Source organism: Bos indicus x Bos taurus, chromosome 4 (genome assembly GCF_003369695.1).
Source record: "Bos indicus x Bos taurus breed Angus x Brahman F1 hybrid chromosome 4, Bos_hybrid_MaternalHap_v2.0, whole genome shotgun sequence".
Taxonomy (NCBI): domain Eukaryota; kingdom Metazoa; phylum Chordata; class Mammalia; order Artiodactyla; family Bovidae; genus Bos; species Bos indicus x Bos taurus.
This window is the reverse complement of record NC_040079.1, coordinates 14,240,484-14,264,559: the sequence shown is the minus strand read 5'-3', so window position 1 is coordinate 14,264,559 and position 24,076 is coordinate 14,240,484. Positions and strand designations below refer to the sequence as shown.

Below are 24,076 nucleotides of genomic sequence, written 5' to 3'. Positions count from 1 at the left end.
TTTATTGCAGGGCCATGCAAGGAAACAGGTGGCTTAAACAGGGAGTTTGGCTTAAACCCCAAGCTCCCTGAAAGCTGTCAGCAAAGCCCTTTTATAAGAAAAGTGAGGGATGGGGTGTGGTTAGTATAAACATCTTGTGTCAGAGCCTTTGTTCTTAAGGTAGGATCATGGTCAGTCACCACATTGCTGTAAATCTCCACCAAAACAAATGTTATTCTCTGTTCTGACAAGAAAGGGCAAGGTCTCAAGGCTCTACTTTTGCCTGCCAAGGTCCAGGCCCTGGCTAAGAAAAAGGGGTGTCTGTCCAGGTCGGTTACCTGGAGTGTTCAACCAGCATCCAATCTGCATCTCCCCACTAGTGCCCAGGCTCAGCTGATGAGACAGAGCCCACCTGGCTCCCTTGGGTTCAGGTCCCCAGACCCTGCCCAGCTGTCATTACTGAGTGTGCCAGGTGCCCAGGACCCAGCTGGTCCTCGGGCTCCTCAGGCCACCCAAAGTTGCAGGGTGGGGTATGTACCATGGACCCATGCAGACAGCCCCAGCCTTTAGGTTGCAGAGGAAGTGATGGGAGAGAGACTCTTCCAGCCAGGGGGTGGCCGCAGTGAGGGTTCCGCACTCTGCAGGACACAGCCCCCAGTCTGTCCCCCCCCAGTCCACCCAGCTTACCTGCCCACTCAAGGTGGGAAGGCCTGGAGGGGCTCGAGGAGAAGGTCTCCACTTACCCCTTACCACACTCTCCTCTGGAAGGACCACAGCACAGACGACCATTGGCCAAGGGCAACTTCCACCCACCAAGTGAAAGGTCTCCTTCTAATGATCTGGTAGTAATGGTTGCTTGGTAACAGGGTAACAGCTGTGTGCTATTGGCTGCATTCCACTCACCCCTATTAAAGTACCAGAGTCAGCTCTGTCATATATGTGAGGATACAAAAAGGCAGCTATCTACAAGCCCAAAATTGGGCCCCCTCCTGTGTCACCTTGATCTTGGACTTTCCAGCCTCAAACACTGTAATTAATGTCTGTTATTTAAGCCACCCAATCTGTGGTTTTCTGGTTATAGAGCACCAACTAAGATAACACCCATCCATCATCGTATCATGTGATCCTACTGGGGATTACAAACATTTTTACCTTTCAGACCTCCTCTTCCTATTCCAATGCTTTTATGTTTACACCATATTGTATCTTTTTTCCTGTGTGTGTGTGCCAAGTTGCTTCTGGCTGGCCCAACTCTTCGCGATCCTAGGGACCATAGCCCCCCAAGCTCCTCTGTCCATGAGATGCTCAAGGCAAGAGCACTGGAGTGGGTTGCCATGCCCTCCTCCAGGGGATCTTCCTGACCCAGGGATCCAACACACATTTCTTATGTCTCCTGCATTGGCAGGCAGATTCTTTACCACTAGCGCCACGTGGGATGCACCTTTTTTCTTGATTCATATCAAATACACATAGGAATCATGTGTTGAGACCTGTACTCCTAGTCATTCTCTAAATGATCCAGGGAGCAGTGTTGAAGGGCTAAAGGAGTTGCCTGTGCTTCATCTTGGGATAAGCCTGAAAATAACAGAGAACAACACCCTTGTAAGCCTAGACTTTTATGACTGCAGAGTAATAGATCAATTTTCCACAAACTTATCTACATTTTCACCTTTTAAAAACATTATAGTTCAAAATGGTACATATTTTGGGCTGGAGTTTTGGGGGGTGGTCTAGTGTGGGAGAAGGGTACAGATTGCTGGCAGGAATCATGCCTGCTGGAGCAATAAAATTGCTTATGGAAAAGAAGAACATCTTGGAGAATACAAGAAATAGGTAGGTGAACCCTTGGAAAATATAGGATCTGTTATTTTTTAAAACACTCTCCATCTAGCCTTTCCCTTAACCTAGTCTCACAGAGTTTCAGGTAGATAAGAAATGAAGGAAGAGGAGGAAGTCATGACAATGGCAAAGCCTTGGGAAAAAAGACAGCTGGGAAGGAAGGTTCAAGAGGGAGGGAACATATGTATATCTATGGCTGATTCATGTTGATATATGGAAGAAAACAACACAATGTGTAAAGCAATTATCCTCAAATTAAAAATAAATAAATATACAAAAACAAATAAAGACAGCTGGGGCTTCATCTCAGCCTCATAGCTAGTCCAGTGATTCTGGGCAGTTGGTTTTAATGTTTTGCATTTAAGTGTCATTATCTGTGCAACAATGTGATGTAGCAGAGACTGATAACCTTATCCATCTTTATAGCCTCAATATTCACACAGAGGCTTGCATACGGTAAGTGAGCAGTAATTTATTTTGATGCGGCTGAATGAATGACTAAATCACCTTTCAAATTCCATCTTCATATAATAGTTCAACTCTATGTCCACCATCTTCTCAACAGCCAGATTGAAGGGAAAGTATGTAAAAATCAACCAATTTCACTTGAACATATTTGGTTTTATAAATGATTTTATTTAAGTAGTGCGTTCAGGATGGGAGGAAGGTGAAGCTGGCTAGCAGAGAGGGTCATGAAGAGATGAAGCTGTTTAGTTGGAGGCGATGGTCTGCTTAATCCAGCTCACGTAGTTGCAGACCTTGGTGTAGACACCAGGCTTGTTTTTCTGAGCGCAGCCAGAGCCCCAGGAGACAATGCCCTGGAGCTTTCCACTGCAGACCACAGGGCCACCGGAGTCACCCTGGGTGAGAAGGAAGAGCCAGTTACAACCCACAGCTCTGCCCAGAGGGGAGAAAGGCTCAAAGGCGTTCCTCCTTTCCCCGGGGACCACGTTTCCAAATGCTGATTCTCTATGAGCCCAACTCTTTCCCAGGGAAATCAACTCTCATTCTCCACACTGTACTCCTATTCTTCTCCTCCCTCCTTCTCTCTCCCCTTTTTCCTCAACTGCAGGTCTGTGAGGCCAAGAGGAGATGAGGAACGGGAAGTTCGATGCTGCCCATCCAGCCAGGCTCCTTTCAAAGTTCTCTGCTCCTATATCCTTCCTCAGAAGGGCACCAGGATATACTGTTTGCACAAGATCAGTATACCTTTTCCCCTGAACCTTAACCATTAACACAGCAAAAAGAAAACTTGTTATTTTTCCCCAGCCTATCCTGAGCCCTCATGATCAGTCCCAGAGACAGCGTTTCAATGTTCTGAGTTTCAGGAACTGGGAAATGCGGTGGAGATATGTGAGGCTGAGCTGATGGACAAGGGGTGCGAAGCAGCTCACCTGGCAGGAGTCCTTTCCGCCCTCCAGGTAGCCCGCACAGAACATGTTGCTGGTGATCTGGCCTGGGTAGGCACTTTTGCAAGAGCTGTCTGATAGGATGGGAGCCTTCAGACACTTCAGGACATCAGGGTAGCTGGCTGTTGGGGACGAGATTGAAAAGAGAAGAGGATTACCCATACATTCTGGGAAATGTCTTTCTCAATACCTCTCCCCATCTTCCCAATATTCCCATTCCTTCCCTCTAATTGCTAGTAGCTTCTATTTTGGAAGAACAACCATTATCTGGAGGGTCTTCCACGTGGTTTTAGTCAGCAAATTGTCCTCTCCCTAATACTAGTATCTGGAGAAGGAAATGGCAACCCCCTCCAGTACTCTTGCCTAGAAAATTCCATGGATGGAGGAGCCTGGTGGGCTACAGTCCATGGGGTCACAAAGAGTCGGACACGACTGAGTGACTTCACAACAACTAATACTAGAGTCAGGACCACATATCTTCAACCTAGAGACTTTATTTCTGAAGCAGGGCTGTACTTTGAGCAGTTCCAACCTCAGCCTCTGTTCTACGTACCTCCTCATTCTTTGCTTCTCTGCAAATCACGATTCATATTTTAGCTGCATGTCTGGCAATGTTAGCATAGTGCTTTCTTTCTGTGTTGTCAAGCAGACGGAGCCTACACATTTCAGTTAAATATCCTAAGATTCCACAGAACCCCACTCTCCTCTGGGAACGCTGCCTTGAGTGACATAGGGCTACCTGACCCTGAACCTGGTTTTCACCTCTAGGATTCTCAGACCTGGGGACCGTGTTCCCCGTGAGACTTACTGCCACTGCTTTTGGTGTTGCCCCAGCCAGAGATGAGACACTGGGTGCCAGCAGAGGCACAGGATGTTGGCAGAGAGATAGAGGCTACTCGGCTGTTGAGACTGGCAGCTGATTTCAGTTTAATCAGCATGATGTCGTTGTTTAAGGTGTTTGAGTTGTAGCTGGGATGGACGATGCTCTTGGATGCGCTGATGAATTGCTCATTGCCCTCAACGACATTAATGTTGTCTTCTCCCAGACGCACTTGGATTCCGCTGGATCAAAAGATGACAAGTTCTCTAAGTCTGCAGTGTGAGGGCTTCCCCCTCCCCGTGGAGCCCAGGCTTGAGCACAAGCACAGAGGGAAGGCCCTTACAGTGCGCATGCACGCACGCGCACACACACACACACACACACACACACACACACCACAAGTCATTGTTCATTCAAGGTAGTGCTACCACGTATGGTGCAGGGTAGAGGATTCCTTAGGTAGGTGTCAGTCCAAGCCTAGACTCACAACCCAAGAGGCTTAAGATGTTGAAACAGCAGTGTGCACTGTGTATGTCTGCAGATAACTAAATCTGATTTGTTGGAGAAGATTACAGGGAGCAGGGGTGATCAGTGTACAAACTGTTAAGAGGAAGAATCCACCCTGAATTGCAGGTACTGTATTCATTAGGTATGGGAATGGGAACCAAATGATGCCAACAATAGAGGAGATGAAAAGGGACATGGTGTTGATTAATCTAGTTGCAATTGTCAATTACTGTACAGAGATGTGGCTGGCCTCATAAATATGACAGTATTAAGTGAACAGAATGAGCTGTGATTATCTTCAGGTTGTACTGGAAATCTCCTTTGTTTGTTTCTTCCATATGCCACTTTTCTCCTGGTTGGGTCATAATGATTAGAGCTCCTACGGTACTCTAGGTATATTTAATCACTCAGTATTTCTCTTCCTATGTCTTTATGGCCCTCATTTGGAAAGACATCAGTGAACTCTCAGGGTATGTTTTTGTGGGTAAGTGCCTCAAAGCGTACAGTGCCTTGGAGTAGGGGGATAGTGAGATCTTGGTATCTGAATGCTCCCCCTTAAGCATGACTCTGTAGTTCACCATGATTGTCTTTGGCATGGTTGAGGATGCCCTGACCTCGGAGAAGAGCGCTGTGAGTATTGGTTACTTACGACTTGTAGCAGTGAGCCGCAGACACCACCCACTGGCTGTTGATGAGGGAGCCCCCGCAGAAGTGGTAGCCAGAGTTCAGGGACACTTGGTAGGGGACAGTATTTGCCCCACAGGTGTAGCCGCCCACGATCTTGTCATCATCGTCCACGGGGAAAGCAACTGACAGAGGAAAGTTGGAAACTCTTTATAGAACTGATTCATTGTGGAATTTCTACTCAGTAGCAAGGTTTTGCAGATGAACCAGAAAAAAAAAATAAGTCCTATTTTCTTATCAGGCATAATCAAGAATCTGTGATTTTAGCATTACTATTTTCAAAATCTTATTGCTCCATACACTTGACACATATGCTAAATATTTATGTTATTATAACTATTAATGTTTAATGCATGCTTTACATTTGATCAATATACTGATTTCTTTTTTTTACATATGTGATACACACACACATATCAGAGACTCCTTACACAATAAACGCCTTGAAGCCCACTACCTGAGAATATAAAGAATATTTTTGACACAAAGCCTTGCTAAGGAGACATTTAAGTATATGTTCAATAAAGCTTTGCAGTCACCATGGTTGTGTTTATTTGTAGAGTTCAGTGTAGCATAAACACCACAAGAGGTAACAGAAAGCAAACTCTTAAATGCCATCTGAGTTGTTCTGACCTATAAAAGAATAAGGAGTTTTGTACTTTTGTTCCCCCAATTTCTTCTTGGTTCTCACCTAAAATATTCACTAAATAATCTCATAGAACATTATGAAGTTTCTCTCTCCAATCTTTCTCCTCATCCCAATCATGTTTCCAACATTTTAAATTTATTCAGCACTGTAAATTTTGGACCACTGACTTACTATGGTTCCTAAAAACTCTAAATATCTGGGATTGTATGCTATATGCCCCATTGTTCATATTTTCTAAACTAACTTTGAGATAGACACTTTTGATATATAAGTAGGCCTACTGAATTCATTTATAATAATCAAATTTGAGGAAATTTTGTAATAAGTTTGAAGAATAAAATTACATTGAATAGTATAAAAACTGAATAGTCTTTGTGTTACTCCAAAATTTAATTAGTGAAGATGTGGTCAAACCCAGCCCAAAGATTTTATTCATAAGAAATAGAGTGTCTTTGCCTGTTAAGCTCCCTCATAAGAAGCTTTTTAGTATAGAGGAGACTCAGATGAGATATTCACAGCCTCAAGGAGCTCAAGAGTAATCATTTGTTCCAATTGTTAGCTACAAATTCTTTTAAAGATCAAAACAACATTTCCTTAATGTTGACTATCTTTTCTTTTTCACACTTCATAGACCATACCTGAAATTCAGGGCAGATTCTTCCTCTTGATCTTTCTACACTGATCACCCCAACTTTCCATAATCTCCAACAAATGAGATTTAGTTGTCTACAGACATGTGTACTATACACTGTTATTTCAACATCTTAAGCCTCTTGAGTACAAAGATTATATTTGGCATTCACTGTTGGCTTCCAGAGTACAAAGTACAACCTTAAAAAAGTCATAGACCCCTACTGATCACTTATCTGTTAAGACTCACCAGCGGCTCCCAAGAGAGCCAGAAAGATGAAGGTCTTCATGGTTGCTCACCGGTTCTGGACTAGGGACTAGGTTGCAGGGTTTCCATCCACAGCTATTTATATGTCCAGGTTTGTCATTGACATCCATGGCCACAGGTGCCAGGAATGTGATTTCCCTGGAAAATCACAAATCCAAATTTAGAATTCAATTCCATGCCACACTGAAGATAATTCAGCATCCAATTTAAACATCCGCCTGTGTCCACTTTTCCAGAAGGTTATGGGAATGGAAGAAATGAGTCCACCTGGTGGACACTGCTCCCCTAAATAAAAAAGTAAGTTGGAGAAAGATCACAGAACAGGGCTACAGGTGGCTTGATTCCCAGACAAAAAATTTAGGTCCTCAGTTGTCTCAAATGTGAACTTTTACTCTGAGGACTATCTTGAGAGCTACACCCTTGCTGTTTAATTAATATTGCCTGTTTCACAATTATATCATCTGTCTTGTGGTAGCTCTGGCCTTGTATACCCATGTTAATGTTTTGTTATTAATAGGAACACTTGTTGTCCTAAGAAAAGAGCAAAATTTTATTCAAAACCACAATAGTTCAAAATAGAAAAGAGAAAGTGAGCCCAATTTATATTTATCTGAGCTTACTGTTTAATAGGCATATTCTAAATACTTAGCCTATGTTAAATTAGTAAATCTCTAGACAAACCTACAAGATCCCTCTTATGATTCCCATATTACAGATGGGAAAACTGAAGGTTCACAAAAATACAAGGGACTTTGCTAACATCACAAGGCAAGTCCATGGTAGGGTCAGGATTCCAGCCTTGGAAATCTGGCTTCAGTGTCTATGCTGTCAACCACTATGTAACACTCCCCTATTCCGTTCACCAAAATCTGGAGGCTGAAATGCTACAGAATTCTTGGCCAGTGAAAAGACAATGGGAATTTATTGAGTGCTTATAATGCATCAAACACTGTGGACAGGCCTCCCATACATCAGCTCATTCAGTCCTTACAAACAGCTTTGTGAGTGCTGTGCTCTAAGTTTTGCCATTTTTATAGATGGAGACGTTGTACTTAGAGAAGCTAAGATTTTTTCCACCAATTTTCAGTTCTGTGAGGTGATCCATACAGGATTCAAACACAGCAAGCCTCACTTCATGATGCCTTCCACATGATGCCATACATATAACACAGGAATGATGAAATAAGGTATTTTAAGGCAGGACAGCAAAAAGTAAACAGTTTTACATTCTCTTTGTGTCACTTTGGACTTCTTCCTTTCCTCCTAATGTGCAGTGTGCTTCTGCTTTTCATAGCTCCTCAAAAATGGAGTGGTTGCAAGACAGTAAAGTTGTTTTTTTTTTTCCTTTATTCTGAAGGTAGCAATACAACCCACTCCAGTCTTCTTGCCTGGAGAATCCCAGGGACAGAGGAGCCTGGTGGACTGCCGTCTACAGGGTCACACAGAGTCGGACACAACTGAAGCGACTTAGCAGCAACAGCAGCAACATAACTTCTTAAAAGTTTTATGTTTTTTCCCAGCTCTGTAGGGGTCATGATGTCTTGCTGCTCGCTTTGTACGTGCTTACCTAGACTGTGTATCCTTGGTGAACTTCATGTAAACTATCACCATGTCATTTCAGTGTATGATCCTGGAACTCGAAAATGCGTATAACTGTGCCTTTGATGTCTAACAGGCGGAACAGTCTTCAGAGCTTCTTAGAGTCTGTCTCACTGGTTGTAATCCTCAGCTTGGGTTGTGTAAAATTCCCCTTTTCCCCTCTTAATTTGATTGCTCATTGAATTTTTCTCCATAGGAGAGAACTCTGAATTCTACCAAATTAAGGGATGATTACAAGGAGCATATGAAATCCTGAAATACCCAAGAAATGGATTCTTGGAGCAAGAATTGTCATAATAAATATGGCACAGCAGAGTATCCAGGAGAGGTGAATCTAAGTGAGAATGAACCTCTAGCTGGATTATAGCAAGATTCTTTACCTATACAATGCATCTGAATGGCATCCTAGAATGCTGTTTCTTCTTTAGCAAAGTGTCACTCCTAAAGTAGGTTCTATGTCTTTTTCGTTTGAAAGTTTTCTGATATGAAGATAACTTAGTAGAAGGCAGAGTTTCTCCACTCTGGCACTGTTGATAGTATGAGCCAGATAATGGCTGTCGGGTGTTAGCCTGCACACTGCAGGATATTCATCAACATCCCTGGCCTCAAGTTACAAGTAGCACTAATCTTCCTCTAGTTATGACCAAAAGTGTGTCCAAATGTCGCTGAATGTTCTCTCAGGGGTCCATTTCATCCCCAGTTGAGGATGACTCAATGGAGGTAAAATACAGCAGAGCAGCTTCTAAGGATGCAGCCATGGAAAGTGCCTTATTGTCCTTAATTGAACTCATACCCACTGAGTACATTGTACACGAGGCAGGAAGCTACCATTCACTAATTTCTAGAAATCAAGAAATGCTAAGGAGTAAGAGGAGAGCCAGGTCCAGAATTAAAAATGGGGTATCTTCTCATCGTATTTAATTATCTTCCATTTTGTTACCTCTACAACGAGGTGTTGTGTGTTATATTATTCTATATCATCCCTGAAACTTCCCCCCAAACTTCATCAAGGCTCTTAACCCATACGAAAAACACATTCTAGAGAAGAGTTTGCCCAATAATTGGCTTGTGTGCTTCTGTGTCCTAGAGGTCTCTGTATGGTGGTGCCCTGGGCTTTTTGACTTGAATTCCTTCTATCGGGATGGGAAAGAATGAGGGTTGCAAGTTAAGGACAGTTATCTAGGAAGAAAGGCAAATTCCCAACAAAACCCCCTGAGACCTCTCTGGCTGCAGTGTGATGGTTCTTCACTCATCTAAAGCAGTAGCAGGAATATAAGAAAAATGCCAAGTGATGATTTCCAGACTTCAGTAGTTCCCATACAACTTTTCAAACATGTTGCATGTAAACTGCTTACATAGTGCTTGTACTGTAGTTACCTTCTCACTTTCTTTTTTTTTTCTTTTTAATTTATGTTTTAATTTAAGGATAATTGCTTTACAGAATTTTTTTGTTCTCTGTCAAACCTTAGCCTGGATCAGCCATAGGTATATATATATTCCCTCCCTTTTGAACTTCCCTCCCATCTCCCTCCCCATCCCACCCCTCTAGGTTTGATACAGAACCCCTGTTTGAGTTTCCTGAGCCATATAGCAAATTCCTGTTGGCTATCTATTTTATGTATGGTGATGTAAGTTTCCATGTTACTCTGTCCATACATCTCACCCTCTCCTCCCCTCTCCCCATGTCCATAAGTCGATTCTCTGTCTGTTTCTCCATCGCTGCCTTGTAAATAATTTCTTCTTTTTTACTGAAGGAATTTTTATTCTAAAAATCTAGAAATTTTCTAGATTCTGTATATGTGCGTTAGAATACGATATTTATCTTTCTCTTTCTGACTTACTTCACTCTGTATAATAGGTTCTATGTTCATGCACCTCTTCAGGACTGACGCAAATGTGTTCCTTTATATGGCTGAGTAATATTCCATTCTGTATATGTACCACAATTCCTTTATCCATTCATCTGTCAATGGACATCTAGGTTGCTTCCATGTTCTAGCTGTTGTAAATAGTGCTGCAGTGAACAATGTTTGGCTTCCTTAGGGTATATGCCTAGGAGTGGGATTGCTGGGTCATATGGTGATTTTATTCCTAGTTTTTTAAGGGATCTCCATACCATCTTCCATAGTGGCTGTATCAATTTACATTTCCACCAACAATGCAAGAGTGTTCCCTTTTCTCCACACCCTTTCCAGCATTTGTTGTTTGTAGACTTTTTGATGACGGCCATTCTGAACAGTGTGAGGTGATATCTCATTGTGGTTTTGATTTGCATTTCTCTAATAATGAGTGATGTTAAGCATCTTTTCATGTGTTTGTTAGCCATCTGTATGTCTTCCTTGGAGAAATGTCTGTTTAGATATTTTTCCCACTTTTTGATTGGGTTGTTTGTTTTTCTGGCATTGAGTTGTATGAGCTGCTTGTATATTTTGGAAATTAATCCTTGGTCAGTTGTTTCATTGGCTATTCTTTTCTCCCATTCTGAAGGTTGTCTTTCCACTTTGCTTAGTTTCCTTTGCTGTGCAAAAGCTTTTAAGTTTAATCAGATCCCACTTGTTTACTTTTGATTTTATTTCTGTTACTCTAGGAGGTGGGTCATAGAGGATCTTGCTTTGATTTATGTCATTGAGTGTTCTGCCTATGTTTTCCTCTAAGGGTTTTATAGTTTCTGGTCTTAACATTTAGGTCTTTAATCCATTTTGAATTTGTCTTTGTGTATGGTGTTAGGAAGTGTTCTAATTTTATTCTTTTACACATAGCTGTCCAGTTTTCCCAGCACCATTTATTGAAGAGGATGTCTTTGCCCCATTGTATATTCTTGCCTCCTTTGTCAAAAATAAGGTACCCATAGGTGCATGGGTTTATTTCTGGGCTTTCTATCTTGTTCCATTGGTCTATATTTCTATTTTTGTGCCAGTGCCATACTCTCTTGATGACTGTAGCTTTGTAGTATAATCTGAAGTCAGAAAGGTTGATTCCTCCAGCTCCATTCTTCTTTCTCAAGGCTGTTTTGACTATTCAGGGTCTTTTGTGTTTCCATATGAATTGTGAAAATTTTTGTTCTAGTTCTGTGAAAAATGCCATTGGTAATTTGATAGGGATTGCACTGAATCTGTAGATTGCATTAGGCTGTATAGTCATTTTCACAATATTGATTGAGGAAAGTGAAAGTGGAGGGTGAACAAGTTGGCTTAAAGCTCAACATTCAGAAAACGAAGATCATGGCATCTGGCCCCATCATTTCATGGGAAGTAGATGGGAAAACAGTGAAAACAGTGTCAGACTTTATTTTTGGGGGCTCCAAAATCACTGCAGATGGTGACTGCAGCCATGAAATTAAAAGACACTTACTCCTTGGAAGAAAAGTTATGACCAACCTAGATAGCATATTCAAAAGCAGAGACATTACTTTGCCAACAAAGGTCCTTCTAGTCAAGGCTATGGTTTTTCCTGTGGTCATGTATGGATGTGAGAGTTGGACTGTAAAGAAAGCTGAGCACCGAAGAATTGATGCTTTTGAACTGTGGTGTTGGAGAAGACTCTTGAGAGTCCCTTGGACTGCAAGGAGATCCAACCAGTCCATTCTGAAGGAGATCAGCCCTGGGTTTTCTTTGGAAGGAATGATGCTAAAGCTGAAACTCCAGTACTTTGGCCACCTCATGCGAAGAGTTGACTCATTGGAAAAGACTCTGATGTTGGGAGGGATTGGGGGCAGGAGGAGAAGGGGATGACAGAGGATGAGATGGCTAGATGGCATCACTGACTTGATGGACGTGAGTCTGAGTGAACTCCGGGAGTTGGTGATGGACAGGGAGGCCTGGTGTGCTGCGATTCATGGGGTTGCAAAGAGTCGGACACGACTGAGTGACTGAACTGAACTGAAATGAACCCAGGAACATGGACTATCTCTCCATCTGTTTATGTCATCTTTGATTTCTTTCATCAGTGTCTTATAATTTTGTGTGTACAGTTCTTTTGTCTCCTTAGGTAAGTTTATTCCTAGATATTTAATTCTTTTTGTTGCAATGGTGAATGGGATTGATTCCTTAATTTCTCTTTCTGATTTTTCATTGTTAGTATAGAGAGATACAAGTGATTTCTGTGTATTGATTTTGTATCCTACAACTTTGCTAAATTCACTGAATAGCTTTAGTAATTTTCTGATACTATCTTCAGGGTTTTCTATGTACAGTATCATGTCATCTGCAAACAGTGAGAACTTTACTTCTTCTTTTCCAATCTGGATTCCTTTTATTTCTTTTTCTTCTCTGATTGCTGAAGCGAGGACTTCCAGGACTATGTTGAATAATAGTGGTGAAAGTGCACACCCTTGTCTTGTTCCTTATCTTAGGGGGAATGCTTTCAATTTTTCACCATTGAGAATAATGTTTGCTGTAGACTTATATATGGCCTTGTGTTACTGTGTTGAGGTAGGTTTCTTCTATGCCCATTTTTTGAAGAGTTTTAATCATAAATGGGTGCTGAATTTTGTCAAAGGCTTTTTCTGCACCTAATATCATATGGTTTTTATATTTCAATTTGTTAATGTGGTATATCACATTGACTGATTTGCATATATTGAAGAATCCTTGCATTCTTGGAATAAACCCAAGTTGATCATAGTGTATGAGCTTTTTGTGTTCTTGAATTCTGTCTGCTAAAATTTTGTTGAGAATTTTTGCATCTATATTCATCAGTGATGCAAGACTTCACTTCACTTCACTTCATCAGTGATATTGGCCTGTAGTTTTCTTTTTCTGTGTTGTCTTTGGTTTTGGTATCAAGGTGATGGTGGCCTCATAGAATGAGTTTGGAAGTGTTCCTTCCTCTGTAATTTTTTGAAAGAGTTTTAGAAGGATAGGCATTAGCTCTTCTGTAAATGTTTGATAGAATTCTCCTGTGAAGCCATCTGGTCCTGGGCTTTTGTTTTTTGGAAGACTTTTGATCACAGCTTCAATTTAAGGGCTTATAACTGGGTTGTTCATAATTTCTATTTCTTCCTGGTTCAGTCTTGGAGATTGAGATTTTCTAAGAATCTGTCCATTTCTTCCAGGTTATCCATTTTATTGCCATATAGTCATTCATAATAGTCTCTTATAATCCTTTGTATTTCTACATTGTCTGTTGTAACCTCTTCTTTTTCATTTCTAGTTTTGTTGATTTGATTCTTCTCTCTTTTTGTCTTGATGGGTCTGGCTAAAGGTTTGTCAACTTTGTTTATCTTCTTAAAGAACCAGCTTTTAGTTTTATTAATCTTTACTATTGCTTCTTTCATTTCTTTTTCATTTCTTTCTGCTTGGATCTTTATGATTTCTTTCCTTCTACTAATTTTGGGGGTTTTTGTTCTGGTTTTTCCAGTTGTTTTAGGTGTAAAGTTAGGTTGTCTATTAGGTGTTTTTCTTGTTTCTTGAGGTAGGATTGTGTTCTATAAACTTCCCTCTTAGAACTGCTTTTGCTGCATCCCACAGGTTTTGAGTTATTGTGTTTTCATTGTCATTTGTTTCTAGAAATTTTTTGATTTCCCTTTTGATTTCTTCAGTAACCTGTTGGCTATTTAGAAACGTGTTGTTTAACCTCCATATGTTTGTGTTTCTACAGCTTTTTTTTTTTTCTCTTGTAATTGATATCGAGTCTCATAGCATTGTGGTTGAAGAAGGTGCTTGATACAATTTCAATTTTCTTAAATTTACTGAGGTTTGATTTGTGACCCAAAATGTGGTCTATCCTGGAGAATGTTCCATTTGCACTTTAGAAGAAGGTGTATTCTTCTGTTGGACAGAATGTCCTGAAGATATAAATGAGATCCATCTCATCTAATGTATCATTTAAGACTTGTGTTTCCTTATTAATTTTCTGTTTTGATGACCTGTCCATTGGTATGAGTGTGGTGTTTCCTATTATTATTGTGTTACTATCATTTTCTCCTTTTATATCTGCGAGTGTTTGTCTTATGTATTAAGGTGCTCCTGTGTTGGGTGCATAGATATTTACAATTGTTATGTCTCCCTCTTGGATTGATCCCTTGATCATTATATAGTGTCTTTCCATATCTCTTGTAATCTTCTTTATTTTAAAGTCTATTGTGTCTGATATGAGGATTGCTACTCCAGCTTTCATTTGCTTCTCATTTGCAAGGAAGATATTTTTGCATCCTCTCACTTTCAGTCTATATGTGTCTTTAGGTCTGAAGTGGATTACTTGTAGACAGCATATATATGGGTCTTGTTTTTGTATTCATTCAGCCAGTTTGTGTCTTTTGGTTGGAGTATTTAATCCATTTACATTTAAAGTTCAGTTCAGTTGCTTAGTCGTCTCTGACTCTTTGTGACCCCATAGACATGCCAAGCCACCCTGTCCATCACCAATTCCTGGAGTTTACTCAAACTCATGTCCATTAAGTCGATGATGTCATCCAACCATCTCATCCTCTGTCGTCCCCTTCTCCTCCTGCTTTCAATCATTCCCAGCATCAGGGTCTTTTCAAAGGAATCAGTTCTTTGCATCAGGTGGCCAAAGTATTGGAGTTTCAGCTTCAACATCAGTCCTTCCAGTGAATATTCAGGACTGATTTCCTTTAGGATGGACTGGTTGTATCTCCTTGCAGTCCAAGAGAGTCTCAAGAGTCTTCTCCAACATCACAGTTCAAAAGCATCAAATCTTCAGCGCTCAACTTTCCTTACAGTCCAACTCTCAAATCCATACACGACTACTGAAAAAACCATAGCCTTGACTAGATGGACTTTTTTGGCAAACTAATGTCTCTGCTTTTTAATATGCTGTCTAGGTTGGTCATAACTTTTCTTCCAAGGAGCAAGCGTCTTTCCATTTCATGGCTGCAGTCACCATCTGCAGAGATTTTGGAGACCCCCAAAATAAATTCTATCACTGTTTCCACTGTTTCCCCATCTATTTGGCATGAAGTGATGGGACCAGATGCCATGATCTTAGTTTTCTGAATTTTGAGCTTTAAGCCAACTTTTTTACTCTCCTCTTTCACTTAAATCTAGAGGCTCTTTAGTTCTTTGCTTTCTGCCATACGTGTGATGTCATTTGCATATCTGAGGTTATTGATATTTCTCCCAGCAATCTTGATTCCAGCTTGTGCTTCATCCAGCCCAGCGTTTCTCATGCTGTACTCTGCATACAAGCTAAATAAACGGAGTGGCAATTTACAGCCTTGATATACTCCGTTCCCTATTTGGAACCAGTCTACTGTTCCATGTACAGGTCTAACTGTTGCTTCCAGACCTGCATACAGATTTCTCAGGAGGCAGGTCAGGTGGTCTGGTATTCCCATCTCTTGAAGAGTTTTCTACAGTTTGTGGTAATCCACACAGTCAAAGGCTTTGACATAGTCAATAAAGCAGAAATATATATATTTTTTGTACTCTCTTGCTTTTTTGATAATCCAACGGATGTTGGAAATTTGATCACTGGTTCCTCTGCCTTTTCTAAAATCCAGCTTGAACATCTGGAAGTTCACGGTTCAGGTACTGTTGAAGCCTGGCTTGGAGAATTTTGAGCCTTACTCTACTAGCGTGTGAGATGAGTGCAATTGTGTGGTAGTAGTAGCATTCTTTGGCATTGCCTTTCTTTGGGATTAGAATGAAAACTGACCTTTTCTAGTCCTGTGGCCACTGCTGAGTTTTCCAAATTTGCTGGCATATTGAATGAAGCATTTTCATAGCGTCATCTTTTAGGATTTGAAGTAGTTCCACTGGAATTCCATCACTTCCACTAGATTTGTTTGTAGTGATGCTTCCTAAGGCCCACTTGACTTCACATTCCAGGATGTCTGGCTCTAGGTGAATAGTCATACCATCGTGATTATCTGGGTTCTGAAGATCTTTTTAATATAGTTCTTCTGTGTTTTCTTGCCACCTCTTCTTAATATCTTCTGCTTCTGTTAGGTCCGTACCATTTCCGTCTTTTATGGAGTCCACCTTTGCATGAAATATTCCCTTGGTATCTCTAATTTCTTGAAGAGATTTCTAGTCTTTCCCATTCTACTGTTTTCCCCTATTTCTTAGCACTGATCACTGAGGAAGGCTTTCTTATCTCTCCTTGCTATTCTTTGGAACTCTGCATTCAAATGGGTATATCTTTCCTTTTCTCCTTTGCTTTTCATTTCTCTTCTTTTCAAAGCTATTTGTAAGGCCTCCTCAGACAGCCATTTTGCTTTTTTGCATTTCTTTTTCTTGGGGATGGTCTTGATCCCTGTCTCCTGTACAATGTCACAAACCTCCATCCATAGTTCATCAGGGACTCTGTCTATCAGATCTAGTCCCTTAATTCTATTTCTCATTTCCACAGTATCATAAGGGATTTGATTTAGGTCATACCTGAATGGTCTAGTGGTTTTCCCTACTTTCTTCAATTTCAGTCTGAATTTGGCAATAAGGAGTTAATGATCTGAGCCATAGACAGCTCCCAGTCTTGTTTTTGCTGACTGTTTAGAACTTCTCTATCTTTGGCTGCAAAGAATATAATCATTCTGATTTCAGTATTGACCATCTGGTGATGTCCATGTGTAGAGTCTTCTCCTGTGTTGTTAGAAGAGGGTGTTTGCCATGACCAGTGCATTTTCTTGGCAAAACTCTTTAGCCTTTGCCCTGCTTCATTCTGTACTTCAAGGCCAAATTTGGCTGTTACTGTAGGTATTTCTTGACTTCCTACTTTTGCATTCCAGTCCCCTATAATGAAAAGGACATCTTTTGGGGGTGTTAGTTCTAGAAGGTCTTGGGGTCTTCATAGAACCGTTCAACTTCAGCTTCTTTAGCATTACTGGTTGGGCCATAGACTTGGATTACTGTGATATTGAATGGTTTGCCTTGGAAATGAACAGAGATCATTCCGTCATTTTTGAATTGCATCCAAGTACTGCATTTCAAACTCTTTTGTTGACTATGATGGCTACTCCATTTCTTCTAAGAGATTCTTGCCCACAGTAGTAGATATAATGGTCATCGGTGTTAAATTCATCCATTCCAGTCCATTTTAGTTCTCTGATTCCTAAAATGCTGACATTCACTCTTGCCATCTCCTGTTTGACCACTTCCAATTTGCCTTGATTTATGGACCTGATGTGAAGAGCTGACTCATTTGAAAAGACCCTGATGCTGGGAAAGATTGAGGGCAGGAGAAGAAGGGGATGACAGAGGATGAGATGGTTGGATGACATCACTGGCTCAATGGACATGAGTTTGGGTAAACTCCAGGAGTTGGTGATGGACAGGGAGGCCTGATGTGCTGTGGTTCATGGGATCACAAAGAGTCGGACATGACTGAGTGACTGAACTGAACTGAATGGACCTAACATTCCAGGTTCCTATGCAACATTGCTCTTTACAGCATCAGACTTTGCTTCCATCACCAGTCACATCCACAACTGGATGTTGTTCTCCCTTTGGCTCTGTCTCTTCATTTTTTCTGGAGTTATTTCTCCACTGATCTCCAGTAGCATATTGGGCACCTACCAACCTGGGGAGTTCATCTTTCAGTGTCCTATCTTTTTTCCTTTTCATACCATTCACGGGGTTCTTAAGGCAAGAATACTGAAGTGGTTTGCCATTTCCTTCTCCAGTGGACCACATTTTGTCAGAACTCTCCACCATGACCCGTCTGTCTTGGGTGGCCCTGCATGGCAAGACCCGTAGTTTCATTGAGTTAGATAAGGCTGTGGTACATGTGATCAGATTGATTAGTTTTCTGTGATTGTGGTTTTCAGTCTGTCTGCCCTGTGATGGAGAAGGATAAGAGGCTTATGGAAGCTTCTTGATGGGAGAGACTGACTAAGGGAGAAACTGGGTCTTGTTCTGATGGGTGGGGCCATGCTCAGTAAATCTTTAATCCAATTTTCTGTTTATGGGTGGAGCTATGTTCCCTCCCTGCTATTTACCTGGGGCCAAACTATTGCACTATTGAGAAGGCAATGGCACCCCACTCCAGTATTCTTGCCTGGGAAATCCCATGGACGGAGGAGCCTGGTAGGCTACAGTCCATGGGGCCGCTAAGAGTTGGACACGACTGAGTGACTTCACTTTCATTTTTCACTTTCATGCATTGGAGAAGGAAATGGCAACCCACTCCAGTGTTCTTGCCTGGAAAATCCCAGGGACAGAGGAGCCTGGTGGGCTTCCGTCTATGGGGTCGCACAGAGTCGGACACGACTGACATGGCTTAGCAGCAAACTATTGTGGAGGTAATGAAGATAATGGAGACCTCCTTCCAAAGATCCCATGCATGCACTGCTACACTCACTGCCCCCAACCCTGCAGCAGGCCACCACCAACCCATGCCTCTCCTGGAGACTCTTGGACACTCCCAGGCAAGTCTGGGTCAGTCTCTTGTTGGGTCACTGCTCCTTTCTTCTGGGTCCTGGTACACAAAAGATAAAGGTTGGGCTTCCCTTGTGGCTCAGCCAGTAAAGAACCCGCCTGCAGTGTGGAAAACCTGGGTTCAATCCCTGGGTTGGGAAGATCCCCTGGAGAAGGGAAAGACTACCCACTCCAGTATCCTGGACTAGAGAATTCCATGGACAGTATGTCCATGGGGTTGCAAAGAGTCAGACACAACTGAGCAAACACCAAGTAGGAACATTTAAAGTAATTGTTGATATGTATGTTCCTATTGTAATTTTCTTAATTGTTTGTGGTTGGTTTTGTAGATCCTTTTTCTCCTCTTGTATTTCTTGACTATATACATCCCTTTAACATATGTTGTAAAGCTGGTTTGGTGGTACTGAATTCTCTTAACTTTGCTTGTCTGAAAAGCTTTTTATTTCTCCATCAATTTTGAATGAGATACTTGCTGGCTAGAGCAATCTTAATTGTAGATCGTCCCCTTTCAGTACTTTAACTATATCCTGCCATTCCCTTCTGGCCTGCAGAATTTCTGCTGAAAGATCAGCTGTTAAGCACATGGGATTTCCCTTGTAAACCTGTTGCTTTTCCGTTGCTGCTTTTAATATTCTTTCTTTGAGTTTAGTCATTGTTAGTTTGATTAGCATGTGTCTTGGTGTGTTTCTCCTTGGGTTTATCCTGTATGGGACTCTTTGTGCATCTTGGACTTGATTGACTATTTTCTTTTTCATGTTGGAGAAAATTTCAACTATATCCTTTTCAAACATTTTCTCATACCCTTTCTGTTTTTCTTCTTCTTTTGAAAGTGAAAGTGAAGTTGCTCAGTCGTGTCCGACTCTTTGTGATCCCGTGGACTGTAGCCCACCAGGTGCCTCTGTCCATGGGATTCTCCAGGCAAGAATACTGGAGTGGGTTGCCATTTTCTTCTCCAGGGGAATCTTCCTGACTCAGGGATCAAACCCAGGTCTCCCGCATTGCAGCAGACGCTTTAACCTCTGAGCCACCAGGGAAACCTGGGACCCCTATAATTTGAATGTTGGTGTGTTTGATATTGTCCCAGAGGTCTCTGAGACTACCCTCACTTCTTTTCATTCTTTTTACTTTATTCTGCTCTTTAGAAGTTATTTCCGCCATTTTATCTTCCAGTTCACTGATTCATTCTTCTGCTTCAGATATTCTGTTATTGATTCCTTCTAGAGTATTTTTAATTCCAGTAATTGTGTTGTTTGTCTTTGTATGTTTATTCTTTAATTCTAGGTTTTTGTTGATTGATTGCATTTTCTCCATTTTGTTTTCAAGGTTCTTGATCATCTTTCCTTTCACTATTCTGAATTCTTTTTCAGGGAGTTTGCCTATTTCCTTTTCATTTATTTCAACTTCTGTGTTTCTAGTTTATTCCTTCATTTGTGTAGTATTTCTCTGCCTATTCATTATTTTTTTCATTATTGTGCTTGAGGTCTCCTTTTCCCAGGCTTCACAGTTTAATTCTTTCTTCCTTTTGGTTTCTGCCCTCCTAATGAAGGAAATTGCAACCCACTTCAGTACTCTTGCCTGGAAAATCCCATGGAGTGGAAGCTTACAGTTCATGGGGTCGCAAAGAGTCAGACACGACTGAGCGACTTCACTTTCACTTCACTAATGATGGTACAGGGGTTTGTGTGAGCTTCATATAGGGTGAGGTTTGTGCTGAGTTTTTGTTTGTTTGTTTGTTTTTCCTCTGATGGACAAGGTTGAGTGAGGTGGTAATCCTGTCTGCTGATGATTGGGTTTGTATTTTCATTTTGTTTGTTATTTAAATGAAGTGTCCTGGACAAGGTGCTACTGGTGGTTGGGTGATGCCAGGTCTTGTATTCAGGTGGTTTTCTTTGTGTGAGTTCTCATTATTTGATACTTCCTAGGGTTAGTTCTCTGGTAGTCTAGGGTCTTGGTGTCAGTGCTCCCACTCCAAGGGCTCAGGGCATGATCTAGTCTTTGTCTCTACTACAGCTTCAGCTGTCCACTTGACACTATTCCAGTCAGCTGGATGGAAGAGGACGTCTGCTGGGAACTTCTGGAAAGGATCTTTTTTCCTTACAGTGGGACAGATGTGCAGAGTACTCTCTGGTACAACTCCTTCACTCTTCCCACCTTTAATGTGGACATGGAATGCTCTCATGTGTGGAACTGCAGCAGCCACCATGTGGCCAGTGTCACTGACAGAGCGAGGCTGACCCACCTGCTTCAAGAGGCAGCAGGTTTGGGCCATCCCAAGCTGGCTCCCCTGGCCTGGACACAGGCTTCCTCATGCTCCATCTAAACCTCAAACAGCCACCTCTACCTTCTCATTTTCAAATTACACTTCTTTTCTTTTCTGCTTCTTTTCTTAAACAAAGATGTTGATACAGTGTGTCTTCGTGAATTTTAATCTAATGCACATCTAAATGAGCACATGCCATTTTAAAAGGCTATTTTTAAGTAAAAGTGGTCACCCATGAATTACCTAAAATCATGCTGAAGAATCGAATGATGCACATAACAGCATGGGACCAGTCAGATGTTTGGACAGCATGAAGGTGGGGGAAACCAAGGGTAGCAGATGGTGGGGGTGGGGAGGTAGGTGGAAGGGGTAGGGAGCAGAGTAGACCTGTTATTAAGTGAAAGAGCTTTGCATTCTAAGTGAAAGTCATGAGGAGAATGGTCCCTGTTGAAGAGGCCAGGGATGAGGGTTAGTATGACATAGCACACATCTATGTATGTGTGCTTGTCATTTCTGTGAAGCAGGTTAACAAATCTGAAGAAAACATCTTTGCATGGTTGTGCAAGAGCTTGGACCCTCAAGATATTTTATTCTTCTGAGATATTGAACTATTTCTGTGAAGTTTGAACCTAGGGAACTGAGTTGGGTCCCAGACTAAATAAATATTCTTATCCGCATTTTATATGGCTTGGTACTTATACTTCTTTTCCGAACTTCAAACATAGAGTGGCCCAGAAGTATGCATCTGTGTTCATTAATCTGTATTTGTCACCTGTATTTTCCATGCACATGGCTTTGTGGCCTTGGAGGATTACTTAAACCTGTGACTAGGTTGGGTGCTGATTGGGCTCAAGCAAACATATTGATATTTATATTGGCAATAACAGGAGTCATTGGCCTCTAAAGGTAATCTTATGCCCTTTGCTTCAGTGAATCTGCATTTCCTTTTCTTTGGCTTCCCTAGTCACTTTTCCCGGCTAATACATCACCAGTCACTGAGGCTGAGTTGTTCTGGCTCTTTAACACTCCAATGTATAGGGAAATTTTAAATAAGAATGTCTCCCTTGAAAAAATGATATACTAAGAAACTTACTAAAAAACTGAAGGAAGCAATCAGAACAACTCAAGGTTAGTGCATAGCATGTTCTTTTTTACTTACGTGAATTCTAGAACCAGGCTGCATTTTCCTTGAGAATCTCATTCACAGGTCCCATTAGTTTGGGGACCTTTCTATTTTTATAGCTGCATGTGTTTTTCTCCATATTTTATGTGCAAGGTCAGAAACCTTTTCCTTTTCCTGTAAAGGGCCAAATTGTAATTGTTTTAGGCTTTGCAAGCAATATGTAGATATAGATAGATATATCATATCACATATCATATATCATAACTACTCTGCTCTTGAACATGAGCAGCCCTAACGAATAGGTGAATGAGTGAATGCAGCCATGTTTTTTTGTTGGGGGAGGTGGTCTGGACATTAATATTCTCATGAATAACATGAATATCCAGAGGAAAAAAGGGGAAATGGGAGAAGTTAACAATCATTGACCTACATATCAGAATTTTGTTGAAGTGCCAACTGAATTCAATTATGTTTCTGTCAGAATTCACATTGCTGTCTTGTCCCACTTGCAGCAACATCCTACCTCCACTCCTCAAGGTTAGGTTGGTAAAGCAGACTTAATGGAAGGACAATTAATTTTTATCATAGAGGTTCCCAGGTATGTAACCTGAGACCACAATTGCCAGAAGAGCACGTGCAAATGCCATCATGAAATAATTTGGAAACTTTCCTCTTCTGAATATGATGGACTGGTGAGGCATTTCTTAAGAGAAAACATTCTGCTGGATTGGAAGGAATTGAGACAAGGAAGAGAACCAGAGAAAGTTGGAGGTAAATGTGATGGTGAATATCAAAACAGAGCATCATAAATGGAAGATGACAAGAAAGAAGGAGAATTATAGTACACATGTGTGTGCACGCACGCTCAGTCGTGTCTGACTCTTTGTGACCCCATGGACTGTTAGCTTGTCAGGTTCCTCTGTCCATGGGATGTTCCAGGCAAGAATACTGGAGTGGGTTGCCACTTCCTCCTCCAGGGATCTTCCCAACCCAGGAATTGAACCCATATCTCCTATGTCCTCTATATTGCAGGTGGACTTTTAACTGCTGAGCCACCAGGGAAGCCCATTATGGTACATACCACATAGCAATTTTTTGAAAAAGACAATTTTATTTCAACTATATTTATATCCCCACCATGAAAACATTTTCATGATTTGTCTCGGAGCTCCATCATCCCAACCTGTTTCAATGCATCCACCTTGCTTTTATGTGATACATTTCCTAAATCAAAGTAATGGATATCCAAAAAACCAGTAGGCATCTTGAATTCCACTCTAGGAGGAAGACATAGTCCTGGGACATACAATGATGAGCAACTTTTCACAAGTGCTGTAACTTTCAGAACTTTTAGTCACTATCACTTTCCTACTTTATCCTTGTGAGTTACAGCCATTAGACAGGTTTACATTTAGCAAATGTAGCAGACAAGACAGGTTCACACAGTACAAGTCATGTCAAGCTGACCCCATTTTCTTTGGCATGAGCTCATTAGATTAAAGAATTTAGAGAAAAATTGGAATCTTGCCTGTCTTGTTCAGCAAAGTACTTGACAATGTTTCCATGGTATTTTTGCAGTTTCCATGGTATTTATGCAGGTATGCAGCTGATACATGCTCTTGCAGCTGCACTCCAAGGTAGATTCCCATATGAATCTAGAAAAGTAATTAACAAATTTCTCCTAAATGCTATCTCAGAGTCCATGTGAAATGTGGCAGGAAGTCCCTGAGGCCTCTGACTTGAGATGACAGAAAGCCAAGTAGCTATTTGCTAATGACCCAGAGCTGAGAAAACGCTCAGCCCAGCTGGCGCTAGTGGTAAAGAACCTGCCTGCCAACACAGGGAGACTTAAGAGACACTGGGTCGATCCCTAGGTCAGGAAGATCCCTTGGAGAAGGAAATAGCAACCCACTCCAGTATTCTTGCCTGGAGAATCCCATGGACAGAGGAGCCTGGAGGGCTACAGTCCCTA

At 41.4% G+C, this 24,076-nt stretch overlaps 1 protein-coding gene across 1 annotated transcript; it reads right to left on the bottom strand.

Moving 5' to 3' along the window:
- Positions 1 to 2,433: 2,433 nt before the first annotated feature.
- On the bottom strand, positions 2,434 to 6,609 carry LOC113891115 (cationic trypsin-like). Its single transcript, XM_027538803.1, has 5 exons — positions 6,526 to 6,609; positions 5,204 to 5,363; positions 4,036 to 4,289; positions 3,213 to 3,349; positions 2,434 to 2,678 (listed from the first exon to the last, which is right to left on the bottom strand). Exons 3-5 carry the CDS (start codon positions 4,163 to 4,165, stop codon positions 2,529 to 2,531), a joined length of 417 nt encoding a protein of 138 aa, XP_027394604.1. The 5' UTR covers positions 4,166 to 4,289; positions 5,204 to 5,363; positions 6,526 to 6,609; the 3' UTR covers positions 2,434 to 2,528.
- Between the last annotated feature and the right edge of the window lie 17,467 nt (positions 6,610 to 24,076).